General features: G+C 46.1%; 1 protein-coding gene across 1 annotated transcript in view; it reads right to left on the bottom strand.

The window, feature by feature from the left end:
* The window catches only part of LOC125943479 (uncharacterized), a 69692-nt gene that overhangs the window by 27738 nt on the left and 24608 nt on the right, over window positions 1-17346 (bottom strand). Inside the window, exons 6-7 of the mRNA XM_049662812.1 lie at window positions 3840-3940; window positions 1156-1261 (exon numbers count right to left, since the gene is read on the bottom strand). Of these exons, the coding sequence (XP_049518769.1) occupies window positions 1156-1261; window positions 3840-3940 (207 nt within the window). The remainder of the gene's footprint in view (window positions 1-1155; window positions 1262-3839; window positions 3941-17346) is intronic.

Genomic DNA, 17346 nt, shown 5'->3' on the forward strand with positions numbered 1-17346 from the left:
GCACACAATGTGTATGCAGTGCCTGAGGAGGCTATGGTTTAAAATTGTTCTTCATTTAACGTGTTCGTTCTTTCTACAGTCGCTCTTCAATTGCAACTCCCACGACCGGCGTAGTCCATGTCGCTGACAATTCGTATTGAACAGCTTTTGTCAAAACCTCTAAATTAAAAAAGAAGAAATTCTAGGTTGTTACGTGCCAAAATCACGATGTGACAATGAGGCACGCTGTAGTGTCGGACTACGCATCAGTTTTGACAACCTGATGTTCTCTAACGCAGGCAAGTGTTAAGGTTAACTTTCTTGAACGTACACAATCGGTACGATAATTGTAACGATAAGTGCACCAGCGTTTTTATCATTTCGCCCCCATCGAAATGCAGCAGTAACCGACGCCGAGATTGAACCCGCGAGCTCGAGCTCAGCATAGCAACACCTAAGCCACTGCGATATCGCGAAGGCTTCGTCAGAAGCTTCGCGATCCCGCCACGGCGGCCGCATTCCGATGGGGGCGAAATGCGAAAACACCCGTTACTTAGATTTAGGTACACGTTAAAGAACCCCTGGTGGTCCAAGTTCTTCCGGAGTCCCCCACTACGGTGTGCCTCATAATCAGACCGTGGCTTTTGGCACGTAAACCCCATAATTTAATTTTTTGAAGCTTCGCTTCCAATGGGAATGACGTTGACTGGTGTATACGTGAGCAACTACCGCGCGACAGGAAGAGATAAATATTAGGAAATATTTATAGCTCCAAGAAGATAAATGGCTGGTCAAACCCACAATGCTCCCGCGTACATCCCATTCAAGGGTAATGCAAGGAGACTTTCAACCTTCCCGTTTTCAGGTTAGGCGGATGGTTTTACGAGAGGCAAAATCTGTATTTTTTTACTAATCGCAGACTTCCGAACCTGTCCAACAACAAACCTGGCATTCTGTTATGAACGGTCACAGTGTCTGCACTCTTCAGTTGTTTCGTTCCCTTGAGGGAGACTATTTTGTGATGGAGATTGAGGTCATGGTATTTGTCACCTACTGTCTACTTAGTGCGTAGAAGACATAGCAGATTCCTCGAGAAGGCTGTACAAGAAACAATAATAATAATCTGCGAAATAAATAATAATCTGAGAGAAAGACTGACAGCCGAGAAAAACTCACCAAATTTTGTTGATTTAAGTTCTCCATGTATAAGTTGTTGAAATAAGGATGCGTGAAGGTGCGGCTGAGGCCAGATACACGGAACACGAATGTCAAATGCGGCATGCTGCAAAAAATTTACCAAGTAAGCAATGCATCACTTTAAGTGCAATAATAGCCCTCATGCCGCAACTATGCTCATAAATATAGGCATCAATATGCCAACATTTCAGTCTTTTTAATAAGCTTGCTTAAGTGCCGTTTGTTCAGCGCATTTCGTTCAATCTATAGTGCGATTTGTTTTAGTGGCCTGTTCAGAACGACTGATGTGACGAGCCGCAGAACCAATAATCAGTCGCTCGTATTTTTACACATGAACACACCTCGCAAAAGCGAATTCCCTGGTGCCTACACTAAACAACAGCGCTGCATTAATAATATTTGATTCTCAGAACAACTGCATTAATTTGTTTCATAAGAGATACTGTAGTTGAAAAGTAACTAGCACATGCTGCATTACATTTAGATTGAGGTTGCAATTTAACTCACAATGCTGACACCAAACTCCATGCCGATCTTCAATCCCACTTTGTTCCACTGACAGGCAAGTTATTCAATGATTTTATTTTAGCCGAGATGCTCATGACTCCGTTTTATCTCGAATTCTTCGGGACATGCATGGCAGTATAGTTATGCTAGGCCACCTGCTTCCCGCTTCGGAAGCTCAAGCACTCATTTTCTGCGCGCACCTTACCGAACACGGACAGGCCCCCTATGTAAGACGTCGAGAGCCTGAGCCCGCGTAACAAACCTTGAGCCGAATTGCTGCGCCTTTCGGGTAAGCGCTGATTAATCTGGTTGCGCCACACGGTTACAATTTACATGGCTGGAACACGGGCTTCGTCGTTACATTGCACGTGTGTTAGATAAACTTATTTGCTAGCTATAATACTAAAGCAGACCTCAAAACACATAGCCATAACGCTACGACAAATTTCTGTAGTTGTTTGTTAATGAATGACACCTAAAGCGCGCAAATATAGGACGCACTGCTCACTAAGATCGTCTTCCAGTAGCTGCCATGATTTCGAAAAAATAAAATAAGATTGTTGCAGAAACCATCGAAGATGATTGTCAAGGTAAGTGAATAGCTTCGGCGGATCTCCGTAATCAAATGTACACACGAGCCATGTTGCCGAATTATGCTGCTGACGTCGACAGTGGTACTTGTTAATGGACGACAGATTACACTCGATTTGCTTTGGTAGACCGCACGACAGCGTTACTGCGAAGGCGGCGATTATGGTACAAAGATGATGGAAATAACGGTGCGCCGACTACGGCAGCATGATCAAGACCATTGACAACAACAGAATGAAGACAGTGTGACAACGATGGCATGACAAAGGTGGCGCACCTGCGCTTTCTTGAACGCTAGTTACACTCAACAGACGTGGGAGACTACGTCGGCCACTACGTTTAAGATCATGTAGATCTCACACACTGTCGGTGCCGTTGCGAGCGAAGCTGTGATGATCCGGCACGACGAAATGGCGCATCTCGACATGAAACGCGCAGCGGACTTAGACGATGAACGCGTTCCAACAACCGTCAGCCTAGGCGAGGAACAGACGCGACACAGCGCGACTACCCTACACAACGCGTAAAACCTTCGCACACCACACAGCTCTTACGTTAATGCACGCATGGCGTTCGGTGCCGAACGCGCCCTGTAATTGGCTTGCGCGTGAGCACGTGCACTTTGCGCAGGTAGAAAAAGTCCGGCTACCAACCTCGAAAACGGACGAATGAGGCAAGCAAGCTATGCACTCATAAGAAAAAAAAACTTTGCAAATGTCTGCCAATCCGGGTAACTAACACATACGAAACGGAGAAGCTGTGTCCGGAATTTCTCACACATCAGGTGTCCTAGATGCTGTTTTTCCTCTGACCTAACTCTATACCCAAGACTTTGCAAACGCTCCACTTCACACGATGTAATTCATTCGCTAAACACAAGCATGTTGGAATACTCAGTTATATGGAAAATTAGCACTGTTATACCCTCGATTATATCCGACGCCACGTTACTAGATGGCGGTACAGCACGACCAACTCAACCAAGTGGAAGAAGTTCCAGAAAAATTCACTAGCGGAGCCCGTGACTAAGAGTTCCTGAGCCTAACGGCTACATTTATATCAATAAAGATTTCAACAATTCATTCACCAATGTCAGAGTATTACAGGGCCATTTCGGGGCTCCGACGCAGACCGCGTTAGTGACTCTTCTATGACTATTTTATACCGTCCCACGCCGCCAAGGGCTTTCACTGCCGATGCATGAAAACAATTTTAGAACTCCCCTGAACAGCTTTGCCGCGAAAAAAAAATCAATTACTTCGTGGCCGAGTCGTGCAACCTGGATCTAAGACTTGTTCGGACGGCTGTGCACGTGTCAGAGTACTACACCTGGCGCATCCAAGCCAGTGAAGAGTCGAGAAGAGTTTTTTTAAAGATTTCCGTATCACGAACTTTCGGCAGCCTTCAATGTGCTCATCTTTTGCAAGCTTGTTTACCAGGCGTCTGCTCCGGACTTCAACATTCTCTTCAGTGCAAAGTGGTGGGCGACAGCGTGAACTACCTGAGTATTTGAAAGACGTCTGGTCTCACGTATTACAATGTCGGTGGGAATATGCTATTCGTACTTGGATACTTTAGCCAACAGTGAACGCAGCTCAGCCCGTTGTCCACTGTACTTGTCGTATCTGATGAGGCCGTGGTAGGGGTAGATCTCGTTCGATAGGTCCTGAAACAGATAAACGAAAGAAGGACGAGGTATTACGCTAAATCATCTTACCAGAACAGTTTAGTCATCATTGAAGTTCAGTACTAGCAGAATGAGGCCAAAAAAAAATGACCGCGCTATGTGTTCAATGCAAATGAAAACCGTGATGGGGAGCCAGTCCTCAAAGTTCTTCCGGTCACAAACTCTGTGTCATTGTTAAGTTATCGATGCAAATGATTGGTGACATACGGCTGTTCATTCTGCCTCTCACAACTCAAGTTCACACGAAGATATAAGAGCCGGGTGATGCGAAATTGACCCTGTGCACTGCCTCTCGCTGTCCAAGTGCAACGCAACGCAACATGACTCAGTTGATTGAAGCCAAGATGTCCTTGCCCCTTGTTTCGACTTTCCCATGCTGCCGATGGCTGCTGTCTTGCCAAATAGCTCATACCAAATACGTGGGTCATGCTGAAAGATGTCGTCATCACGCCGTCGTACCAATATTATTTTTTCTGCTTTCTGGCTCGGACAATGAGCTATTTGCATAATATAGCTGATTTCTCTTTCTCAATCTTTCCCGGCTACAATCTTGTACGACTGGCCGATACCGATATAGAGCAAACAAACACCGGATAGAGTGCGAATTGAGGTGGCTCTTACCGAACGAGTGGGTCATACTAAAAGTAATGTATAAATCACGCTGTCACCGTCCTATCATTGTCATCTCTGCTGGCTCCTGGCTACATAAAGATTTAGACAATCAGCTGGTATCGGACATAGCACACACAAACCAGGGGCCGAATTCACAAAGCTTTTTGTTCCTAAGGGCTCTTTGTCACTGACCGACCGCCGAGCTAATAATATGACCAATATTCTCATTGGCTAGCATCGGTTCTTGCGAATAGTTTTAGCGTGAGAACGTTTTTGTGAATTCAGGCCCAGGTGTAGGGCGAATAGATGCCGCTTGTGGCAGCAGGTGCTGCACATAAGCGCGGGCGGGAGTTCCAACACTAACACACGCGGTCATTGACGAGCAGTCGTCGTCACACAGTCACCGTCATGACGTCGTGGTCATTTCATCGTCGTCATCACGTCATAGTTGTCGTGCCGTTGTCATATCTGCTTGCTGATACCTACGATCTTGGTCGACTTCCATGTACTAGACATTGCCATTACTGCTCCGTCGCGATGTAGTTGTCATATCATCCTGGTCGTTCCATCGTCATCTTACAGTTGTCGTCATTCGGCATTGTCATACCATTACTGTTATGCCAAAACGTCATACCATTGTAATCAATTTAGCACCAATATCACATTGCCGTCACGCCGTCGCCGTCATGCCACCGTCGTCCCTCCAGCGTGTGCTCCAGCGTATCCTATGGTCGTGATGCCATCGTCATCATTTGTTCGTCGTGGTGACATTGCCAGCTCTGCATCGTCGTCTTGCTTTCGTCGTCATTTGCCGTCGTCTTCATTTTGCCATAAATATACCCGTGTCATCATACCTTCACACCGTTGTAGGCATGACGTCGCTATTGAACCTCGCAGTCTCGAACCGCGGTTATTCCTTATTTGCACCGAGTGTCGCATCAAATGAAAAAGATAGCGGACAAATTAAGGCAGGCAATAAAGTTCTTTCTTCCGAAAAGAACAAACTTTTCATTATGTGCCAAAAAGTGAATAGCAGAGACGCGTAGCGACGCGTCTATGATTAGAAACACATAAGCAAATTTGTTGATTGCTGTAACAATGCTATATACGAATTTCCCCCTTCACGCGCTCGTTGCTATATCGGCCAAACCGGCCTTTCTGTCAACGAACATTCCAATTTAATGAAAGACAGTGAAGACAGCCACCCCACAGCGCATTGCTCTCGACGTGGTACTAAGACTTTATTTGATTATTGTAAAAGTACTCAGGCGTTGTAATGACCAGCGTGCGCATGAGATCAAAATCATCAACATCATTATCACTCTATATTTATGTCCACTGCTGGATGAAGGCCTCTCCGTGCTACCTCCAAGTGCCCCGGTCTTGTGCTAGCTTATTCAACTTGCACCTGGAAGTAAACATACTACTTTACAGACTCTAGAAGCTGACTGGTGATACTGAAGTCTTGCTCCGTTGCCAGGCTATTGAACATTTTCTTTGTCTTCTGCATAATAATCCTCAGTCATTCTCTCACACTTTCTTGGTTAAGGTCCTGAATCATTTGTTTGTCGTAATTCATCCCCAGTGTTGTTGAAGGTCAATGTCATTTGCGAACCAAAGGCTGCTAAGATATTCGCCGTTGATATTCCCTCCTGAGCGTTCCCGTCTAATAGCTTGCATACTTCTACGTATTATTGGATTCCCGAGTTTGGAAGTTTCCTCGGATTCCCGGTGGCTCCCTCGGCCAGGTCGGTGTCCGGTAACCTCCAATGCTCTCCGGCCAGAGATGATGTTCCATGCGGAAGAGTGCTGACGCTTTGCGAAGGAACAAGTAACTTGGTTTATTTCGCATTTTTGCCGACGTTAGGCCAAGAAAACACAGAAAGCGAAACATGAGACGACAGCAAAGCGAGCCCTGGCTTGAAAGGTCTGAAGAATTGCCTCCTCACACCTCCATGCTGCGGCTTTTTAAGACCTGTTCGCCCGGCGGAAAAATCCACGCATCTCCACGAAGTGAATCATGAGTTGGCAAAGCACTGGGGATCATTTTTACCGTAAATCACCCGTGACATTGCCCACTCAGGCATGTAAAGAGTGACAACGCGTGTGTACAGTCTATACAATGTTTTATTTGTCATAACTCGTATGTCGTGTTGAGTTCGGATTCCGTTTTCCCTTCATTATCACTGCTTTGTAGTCCGTGAAATGTAGAGGCAATGGATCTTCGATCGGATCTAGCCTGAAGTTGGCAAAGACAAGGTGTATGCACGTTCCATGGTGGTTGTTGGTTCCAGACATACGAAATGTATCGTAGAGCGTATCGAGACGTCATATACTGCACAAGCCAGTCGCTGTCCGTGATATCTACGTTGAAGTCCCCGACAAGTAAGAAGGGGTTGTTCCTGTACTTTGTTTAGTATTCGCACATGACAAGATTGATGTACTTTTCTACGTTGCCTCGAGAGAGATTCGGGGCCAAGTACACTGTCATGACGACTGTTCCGTCGGATAGCTTTATTGCAGCGTGCTGGCCGTTGCGAGATTGGCTCGTTATCCGTAGGTCGAGATCCACCGCGGTCTCTGGCAATTTCACGTACATCCCAACACCACCCGCCGAATGCTCTGCTTCATCTGTGCAGACGACGGGGAAAATCGATTGAGGTGCGGTCTCGCGTTCCAAGTTTCGGTAAAGCAAACGACGTCTGCTTTCGTTAGTATGGGATCTCGTTCGACGTCTTTTGCGTGGGCATTGAGGGAGCGTGCCGCGAAGGGAAGTGGGGTTCGGGAAGTGAGCTAGGAGCTGGCGAGGAGGAGACCGCGTGCGCATGCGCCGCGCCGCCCTCCTCCGCCCTCCTGGCTGCTATGGCTACGGCGCCGCCAACGTTGGCCATGAGCATGCACAACGTGGACGGACGGACAAGCCTCGACGCTAAGGTGCTTCGCCCCTAAAAGCGATTTTTCCTCAACGTTCCTACCCTCCCACGTCGTCCACTCTCCCGCACAAGATGACAGTCCAGCAGTCACGGTGGCCTCCACCTTTCTGGGAGGTTCTTGGAAAGCGAACGGCGGAGTGGGGTCAACGTCAACAAGGGCTAGCGCACTTAGGGGGACGTGATCCCGACAAACATCAAGTGCACATGTTTATACGAGAAATGGTACGCAGTACGACACCGAGTCATTCCAGGCAAGAAGCAGTGGCAGCAGGCGCCCGGCTGTCTCTCGGCTGGCAATGTCGAATAGCTGGAAATGCGGTTGCGACGGTGGGTGATTCCTGGCAAGAAGAAGCGGCAGAAGGCACTCGGCGGCCCGTATCTAGCACCATGCAGTGAATATGACTGGAATAGTTGTGTATCCTTGCCTGGCCCCCCTGTATGTAGTTTTCTCCTTGTGGAGAAACAAGGCAACTGTGAAATCTTTGTGCATATTTCCCAAGATATTTACATATGCCTTCTGTATTCATTGATTATGCAATGTCTCCATGACTGCTGGTATTTGTACTAAATCAATTGTATTTTCATAATCTACGCAAGCTATATAGAGGTTTATTGTACTCCGCAGATTGTCAATTAACAGACTGGTGGTATGCACGTGATCCATTGTAGAATATGTATGTACCTTCTTGAAGCCAGCTTGTTCCCTTGGTCGATTCAAGTGTTGCCCAAATTCTATTGAAATGATCTTGGTGAATACTTTAAAAATACTGAAAGCAAACTGATACGCCTACAATTCTTCAATTATTTATTATATTCGTTCTTATGAATTAGTATAATGTTGGGATTCTTCCACTTCTCTCGTACACTTGCAGTCGTGAGGCATTGCCTACAAAAGGGCCGCAAGCTTTTCAAACATAATATATCCGCCACCTGTGAGTAAATGAAGTGTTATTCCATCTGCCACTTTTCCCCAGGGCATGCTTACAATGCCCTTCTAGCTTCATCGCTATAGAAGGAGCAACTGTGTCCTGTTGGTCCCCATTTCCAATGAAGGTGTGTGGCTGCTCAGGTCGCTGTACAGGACAGTATCAAATTCTTCAGCAGTTTTTACTGTACCATTGAAATTGCTGATGACATGGTATACCCTGCATATCACTAACTGCACACATCTTGCCTGTCCTTATGCCAAGTTTCTACTGACTTATGTCATGGTGCGGCCATTTCTTACTGCTTCTTATTCTTTTCGGCATAATTTCGAAGTATCGCTTACTTCCTTCTTGTTTATCAGCTTTCACAGTTAGGCGAACTCTATGTAATCACGTGAGTTTGAGACTTTCATCCTTTGTCGTTTCTTTATCCGGTCATTTGATACTTTCGAGAGGTTACTTACTGGCGGCCTTGGTGCCTTAACTCCAACTTGAAGTGCTGCTTCTGAAATCAGCCTCGTTACGATTTCATTGCTTACTTCTGTTTGTTCACCTTCCTGTTCTAAAGCTGCACATTGGTTTGCGAGCACCAGCCTCAATTCGTCTGCTTTTACCCTTTCTGCGTCTAGCTTGGTCCGTTTCTTCTTGACTAAATTTGTTCATTTGCGCGTGAGATATACGAGGCTTACTGCAGTCACGGAAGACGTCACACGTGCGTCTGTTTGCCATGGATATTGCTCTTCACCAAGGGAATTTCGTTTATTGCACATGGATGATGGGGCTCATAAGCTGAACATTGTCATCTTGATTTCAATAACAGGCCTTTCGTTCTTGTCATGGTTTCTACGCCGAACTTATTCTCTTTCTTCCTCTTCACGCACCTGTATATAATGCTGTGTGCGTAATAAAGCATTGGTTGATAGTCAGTTCTTCGTCTGTCTTCGGCTTAAGTCCTGTGTCTTGCAGTGTTAGTCGTTTATTATCCAACCGATATCAACCAGCCAAGTTCCCACTTTATTGCATTACAACCTCACACAGTCATCTTTGTGCAGTCGTGGTTTTCCCGTCTTCGTCAAACCTTCGTTGTCATGCGCAGCATCTGATTGATTGAGCGCAATGAATTTCTGTTGAACGAGGCGGCTCTCAATGAAAATGTGTCTAACTGGGTGTAAAGATTTCACTAGGGTATACTGTAGGTAGAACCCATTTATTACTACACTCTTCCGTCTCCTCCTCGTCGTCTTCCCTTCTTCCTCCTAACTACACTGGCGATGTGGTTCGCCATACACTCCCAATCGGCTGTCTTGGTCCCCACGAGGATAATACGGCAGCACATTCCCAATTGAAGCCTTTTCAACTTTTTCACTGGGTCCTTGGTAGTATAATGTCTTCAGGAGTCCTTGCTGTCTGGCTGTCTTGACGACATAGTAAGGTCCTGTAAAGGGCATTTTCGAATCAAGTCCCTTTCGAACCAGAACCCACGAATCTGGTTCAATCTCCGGCATTTTTGTGCTGTGTCTGCGGTCAAAATTCTTTTTCATTGTCACTCTATATCTTTGCCACTGCTGAGAAGTTTTGGGATGGTCCTTCAGATCAATTAGTATCACTAAGCCCAGTTCGTGATCAGCTGGCAGCCATGAGCTCGTGCGAAACGCCGCCAAATGTGGGCTACATCCTAGGCCCGCTGTATATGATCTGTTGTGATGCGCTACGGCTCCTTCTAAGGCGCATTTCCAGCCGCCTTTGAATTCGGGGTATAATCGTATGTACATCTTCAAGTCCCTTATCATTCGCTCTGCAAGGGAATTCGCTTCCGGATGGTAAGGTGCTGGGAAACGAAGGGTGATATTTCTTTTCTCATCCCAAAGTCGTACTTTCTCGCTTTTAAAGGCTGGGCCATTGTCTGCGACGACGACTCTGATGTTCTTGAAGAGTTCTCGTTCCAGCAATGATATCACGCAGTTTGCGCCCTCTTTTCCAGCTTTGGCGGCGACAAAACGCGTGCACTCGTCTACGGCTACAAGAATACTTGCGTCTTCCTAACTCCCTTCCCCTTCTTTTTGATTTCAGCGAAATCAAGATGAACCACCTCGAAGGGGATATCGAAATACTCTGGCAAGACCATCCTGTTGCCTCTTGGCTTGTACTTGGCTTAACAAGCTGGCACTGATGACAAGTCTTCACATAATTTGTGATGTTTTCTTTGATGTTTTTCCAAGTGAATCGCTGGGCTATTTTGTGGTATGTCTTCCAAAATCCGTCGTGCCCTCCTGACTCTGGACTGGTGTGGTAAAGCTTCAAGAACGTCGGCACTTCGGTCTCCGGAACGTACAATTTTCCATTTCTTACTTCCATCTCCTGGGTGTCTTCCCAAAGCTCTAACAGGTTTACATTTGTAGTTTGGGTTTCGTGCGGCACGTGGAGTCGAGATAGGGCTTCGGCATCTTGATGTTTCTGTCCCGGCCGATGTATGACGTGAAAGCTGAATTGTTGTATTTCGCTAACCCATTGAGCTATTCTGCCCTTCGGCTGCGATAGCCCTAACAGGTACATCAACGCCTGGTTGTCTGTGAACAGCTTGAAGTCGTTTCCTTCCAGGTAGCTTCTGAAATATCGCAAGGCCATCACCACCGCCAGTGCTTCCTTCTCCGTAGTTGCATAATTTTCTTGTGTTTTTCGTAAAAGTGCAAGAGTAGTAACTACTACCCTCAGTTCTCTTCTTTGGTGTTCTGTCGCATTACGCTGATAGAGTATGGAACCTGCTCCATAATAAGATGAGTCGGTATATAGCTCAAAGGGCGACCTAAAGTCAGGGAGCATTAATACAGAGTCCGATGAAATGATGCGAAAAAGCTCGGTGTAGCAATTCTCGCATTCTTCTGACCACATAAATGGCACACCCTTTTGGGTCAGTGCAGTGAGACATTTCGTCTTTCTGGCATAGTCTCTTATGAATGCACGGAAATGGCCCGCCAGTCCCAGAAACACTCGGAGGGAATGGACATCATACGGTTTCACCATCTTCTTGATGCGTTGCACACTCTCTTCCTTCGTGCTTTTTGTTTTACCGTCAAACACCCTACCGAGGAAAACCACCTTATTGCAAAAAAAAAAACTCACTTTTCTTCATGTTAATTTTAAGTCTTGCGGTGCTTAGAGCCTGAACTAGTTTACACAAATGTTCCTCATGGTTTTCCCTTGTCCTGGAGTAGACGATGATATCATCCACATACACATTGCAAAATTTTCCAATGAATTTGCTCAGTGTTTCGTTCATCACCTTTTGCAACCATGACCCAGAATTCTTCCAGCCAAATGGTAACCGATTATACTCGTAGACGTCGAATGGTGTGACAAAGGCCGTAAATTCTTAGTTTCTTCTTTTAATGGCACTTGCCAGTACCCCTTGCATAAGTCTAATACGTGAAAACCATGCGCATCCTCCAGTCTCGTCAATGATATCAATCTATCCTAGGCATCGGGTATGAAAAAAGATCAGTCTGCTTGTTTATCATTCGGTAATCAGTGCACAGTCGGAATGATGCATCTTCCTTCGGTACAATGGTAATAGGGGAAGAAAAAGATGATGTCGATGGCCTAATGATCCCTGCCGCTAACATGCCTTGAAGTTCTGGCCTTAACCATACTTTCTTTTCATGGCTGAGGCTATACGGTTTTTTATGACGACTGTGCTGTCGCGCAACAAGAACGGCACCTCAATCGCTGTTGTAGCTTCGGGATATGGCCCAATACATATTAGCTCGGGGAACTTCAACGGCACGTCTTCCGCGCATGATAGCTTTCGTTCGTCGGGTGTTGCAGTCCAAGACGTATCTTGCTCAGGTTGTCCAATGCTCACCTCGTCATTCCATAATATGTTAATCTTCATGCTCCTCATATCGGGCCGCGATAAAAGAAAGTCGAAGTCCACCGCTGACACGACGAGCGCTTCCACCTTGAACTTCTGACCTTGGAACTCAAGAGCTGTTTTTGTCCATTTATGATATTCCCGACATGATCCATCGTAGCTATACACACGAATAGGCTTCCCGAAAATGATGCTGGTGGAATCCACTCTATTTTCATTAATTAGGTTTACGGAAGCACCAGTGTCAATCAATGCTGACATGTTTCTGCTGTTTATAAGCATTGGCACTATTAAAACGCCTGATTTAACAAGGAACACTGTTTCTTCAGCGTACTGGTGAGGTTCGGTGGTGCCTTGACTTTCGGAGGTATGACTGGTGAAGGGGTACCGAGCCTCATGTGTATTTATCGCTTGGTCTCGAGTTGTGACCCTTGTCTTATTCGATGGTACATTAAAATCTGGGGTCATAACGCACGCCAGTGACTCAAGCAATTGGTCCATTGTGCTTGGCGACCTAGCTAGAACTTGTTTCTGGCACTCTCTTGTCATGCCGTGTATAATGAGGGTGATAACAGACGATTCTGGAAGTTTCGGCTCGGCTGTACAAATTAAATGCCACTTTTCGAACACATATTCTCTGATGTTAACTGCCTTCTGTCTGTAGAATATGGCGTTATTCCAAAGTTCCACGGGGTTCTTTTTAAATGCTCGAGAGAAACTCTCTTTCCCCTCATCCCACGATTCGCTCAACTGTGAAGTGAACCGAAGATCGTACCATTTCCGCCCGTTGCCACACAGAAATAGCCGCATGTTCTGTATGCGATCCTCGTCAGTCAACCATTGGTTCCGGGAGCAAGCGTACTCATAAAAATGAAGCCAGGTATGTACACCGGACGAATTTCCATCAAATATGTGTGGTTTCAAGAAAATCTGTTCTCTGTTGCTTCTAGATCTTAATAGCGCAACAAGAAGATCTACCAGCTGCTGCTGTTGCCTCATCTGGCATTTCTGAAGGTCAAGTAGTGTGTTCGTAACAACAGTTATATCATTGTCCAGCGGCACTACAGCTGGTTCAGTTTCACGAGCTGAGATGAGTCCTTTAAAACAAGCTTCGGACTCGTGTCTTGTTCATTGCAGGCAGGAACGATACCTTTAGTGACGGGGTCGTCAGCCGTAAACCCGGAGGCACTTGGAATGCTCCGCAGAACATCAGGCGTGGTGATGTCCTCCAGTGGCCGGACATGTTGTTCGTCACTTGCTTTGTAGCCCTCGATGGTGGTTCGTCCATTGTTGAACACGACGTTCATCTTCTTCTTCACAGGCTCCTGCTTTCGGCTGCGCCAATGTTAAGATTTCACTAGGGTACTGTAGGTAGAACCCATTTATTACTACATTCTTCTGTCTCCTCCTCGTCGTCTTCTCTTCTTCCTCCTAACTGCGCTGGCGATGTGGTTCGCCACACTGGGTATTGCGGTCTCTATTCACACATGATCGCTAAGCACGAAGAGTGCTCATTACAAACACAATGCAAGCTATACTTAAAGCGAATCACTCCGCGCGTGGGACCCGATTTTTTCTCCTGCACAAATTCTTTCTCGTCACGCACACCATGGCACATGGCCTACACGCGCTCCGTTTCCTGACAACCCATACCTCAATCCAACCAACCATGTCAGAGTACCATGCGCATTATGTTTCAAGTTTTGAGCTGGAATAGTGACCTTGGAGATCTGCTACCTGACTCTGCGCGTCACCAGACGTATATTTTGTTTAAGTGATCCGACTAGAGAAAACTGTAGACCACAATTTGCAGCGCTTCTAGGGGACTACCATATTTTGCCGGGAACTATGGGAACTGCCCGAAAAAACAAAAAAACTATATAATGCACAGCTTGTTCCTATCGCATGCTTTCCGCCAGTGCTCACTCCTCTTGTATGTGTCATCAGCTGCCACGTATCAAATTAGAAATTGAGTGTGGGCCGCGCATAAAGCTGTCCATTCGGCTAGATAATAAGTGCGCGTTCTTTAAACCGGTGTTTTAGAGAATATTATAGGACCAGAAAATGTTTCTTTCATTCTTGCACCCTTCTGTCATTACGAAATGAACTTGTGTCGTAGCGTAAGGAATTTTATGTTGCTTGGTCTCGTTCGCAACAACAGAATTGGCGTTACAACGCCAATTTCTTCGTAAACATGGTATCTTGGTGTTGGAATGCTTATGGATGGCAGGCTTATGACAATGGGGCCAGCCCTATCTCAATAAGTTTTATTGCGATAGCAATTATATGGACCCTTCCACCGGATTTCTGCCGTCGCCGTCGCCGTCGTCGTCGCCGTGAGGTTCCGTATAGATAAAACCTTCGCCGCGAGCCGTATGCCCCGAGCGGAAGCGTGCGTGGACGCACGCTGTCACGGAGAGCGAACGCACTCAATCTCCCACGCGCAAGCAAGGAAGCGGGAAGCCAGCACTGGAGGGAGCGGGGGGGGGGGGGGGCGCACTTCTACTCTGCCAACAACCGCGCTCGTCGCTCGCCCCGCACCATCTCTTATCTCCACACGGCTCTGACCTTTATGCGCTGTGCATTCGCCGCTCAGTCTCCGTTGAAGCGATAGACCGCACGTACCTTCGCCCGCTGCGGCGTATATGCGCTTGCTGCCAGCGTTTTGACAGTCGTTGTCTGCAGTCATTCAGTGCGATCTATTCATGTTTGTTTGTGCGCGCTCACACCACAGTTAGTAATAGTCGGGCCACATTTTCCAACGCACGCTACACATGCAATGCTGCCCGAATCAGCAGTGCAGCGCTACAGGTGTGTCCCTTCATACGCGCTACCCACAGGCAGCGCTTCTCATCAACATCACCGTTTCACACGCGCCTTCTCGTGGTCATCGAGTCTCTCTTCATGCCGGTCTACTTACGCCGCAGCACACCTGCTTACTTAATCAGCTCATGTTTACTACAATTCATATTGCTACCAAAGCCGCTCACCTTACTTCGTATGACATTGCTGTGTTGCTATCGCATTCATTGCTTCGCCCTTAAGGCGAAACTGTGACATTTTTTTTGTCACTTGAGCTTTCGAATGGGCAAGTTGAGGCAAGGTTTCATCGCGCTCTGGTCCTCCGTACTAAACGGATGATTTCATGGTGAATAAATAGCCCGCAAAATCAGACGAGGAACGTCTTCCTGTTTATGGTGCTATTTTTTGCGTTCTTGCATGATGACGCTGTGCCAGCACGCTGAATTTTAGATGCTAGAACAGGTGACGCATCGTCACGTTTTCTTTACTACGGTGACATGAGGTAGTGATGTGGAAAGACTTATAAGGCATTAACCACTTTGCCACCCGTAAAAGACTGCTAAGCAATCATAAGGAATAGAAGAAAAACAGCCTGCTAGTTACGACACTTAGAAGGAATAAATGATTATAGCAGCTCATTGGTCCACTGAAGAAAAGTACTGAAAAAAAGACATTACCCACCATTCTTTTCAGTTTCTTTCATGCGCGGCACGCGCTTATTTTTCGTGAGAAATTATGAGTTTTATGTCGACGTCGCCTGTCCTTCTACATGCCTTTTTTGAAAGTAAACCGACACCAGCTAAACTTAGCTGCTAGTCACAACAGAACTCAAAAATAAGAATCCCAAATGTGGCCTTTTTGCATGTACAAATAAAAGCTAACACATGACGTACTCAAAATGCGTAGCAGTTTGCGCGATTTTGTATTCTACGACTTTTAAGCTTGAAGCACAGCTCACAACGAGCAAAAAGGAGGGTAGAAGTAGTAAAGAAAAAGTACTGGAGAACCGGGTGAGCGCTAACTTCCAAGTGATCGTTTATTTCGTGACTAAGAAGGCTACTTATACACTCAGTGAACCATGTGGCATGAAAATACAACAAAAAACAAACACCAATAACTAAAACAACCATGTAAAAACATATTCACACAGCATGTTGCGGCAGTACGAGATACACCAATTCAGTGCTTGAAAGCGTAAACGTAGGTGAGCTTACACATGCATGGCCAAGACCTATGATAGCTTTCGCTTGAATGATTTCTCTTGTAAGCTGATTGTGACTATGATGTAGAATGACGTATTCTTATAAATAAGGTTTACAACCACACGTGTTGCAGTGCTGCGGAAGAGACCCCCCGGCTGTGATGCAATTCTTAGCAGTGTAGCTCTGCTCGCGCAGCCTATCATTCAGACATCTGCCAGTTTGACCAACGTAACGTTTTCCCCACTGAGTGGAAAAGAATAAACTACAAAATGTGCGCAACACAATAGTCAAAGAATGCGTTTCACTCCTTGATGTTACCCACGAGCTCCCACAGAATGACTAGATGGGGTTTTTGGACCTGCGCTTAACTTGTTGCGATATTCACACGTGTTGTAACAAAGAACTCGTGCTAACAAACCACTTCTTCCATTTTATTCTGCTCATTCTAAATTGGTAAAGAGAGGCATTGCTAACGTTCCCTAAATAATGCATTAAAAATCATGCCAATATCCCGTTTCTTTTTCTAGCTGTGCTTCTCAGTGCGAACGGCTTTAGCAGACTGGCTACCCTATGTCCTTACAAGTATCAGTAGCAGAGCGGATTCTAAGAGCGTGTAGAAAAAACAACCGGCACGAAGATAACCCTACAACCACCTGGGGTAGGACAAGCATTATCCCTTATATCCACACCGCCTGACACAATCTTAAGAAAATCACTAAGCAAGCGAATATTCGTGTGGTGTTTCCGGCCTCTAATAATTTATGAGCACTTGCAAGCTCACTAATCGGAATAAGGAGGCTCCTCTAGCTGTGACAAAAAACATAAAAGGAAGTTCGTTAATTGCACACACTGTGTTCATTATTTTCCACTCAAGTGTGGAAAACGTTACGTCAGTCAAACTGGCCGATGTCTGAATGATAGGCTGCGCGATTGTAGCTACACTTCTAAGAATTGCATTACAGCGGGGGGTAATTTCTTCCGCAGCACTGCAACACGTGTGGTTGCAAACGTTATTTAGAAGAATCTGTCATTCTAGGTCGTA

The sequence above is a fragment of the Dermacentor silvarum genome, chromosome 2 (genome assembly GCF_013339745.2).
Source record: "Dermacentor silvarum isolate Dsil-2018 chromosome 2, BIME_Dsil_1.4, whole genome shotgun sequence".
In the NCBI taxonomy this organism is placed as follows: domain Eukaryota; kingdom Metazoa; phylum Arthropoda; class Arachnida; order Ixodida; family Ixodidae; genus Dermacentor; species Dermacentor silvarum.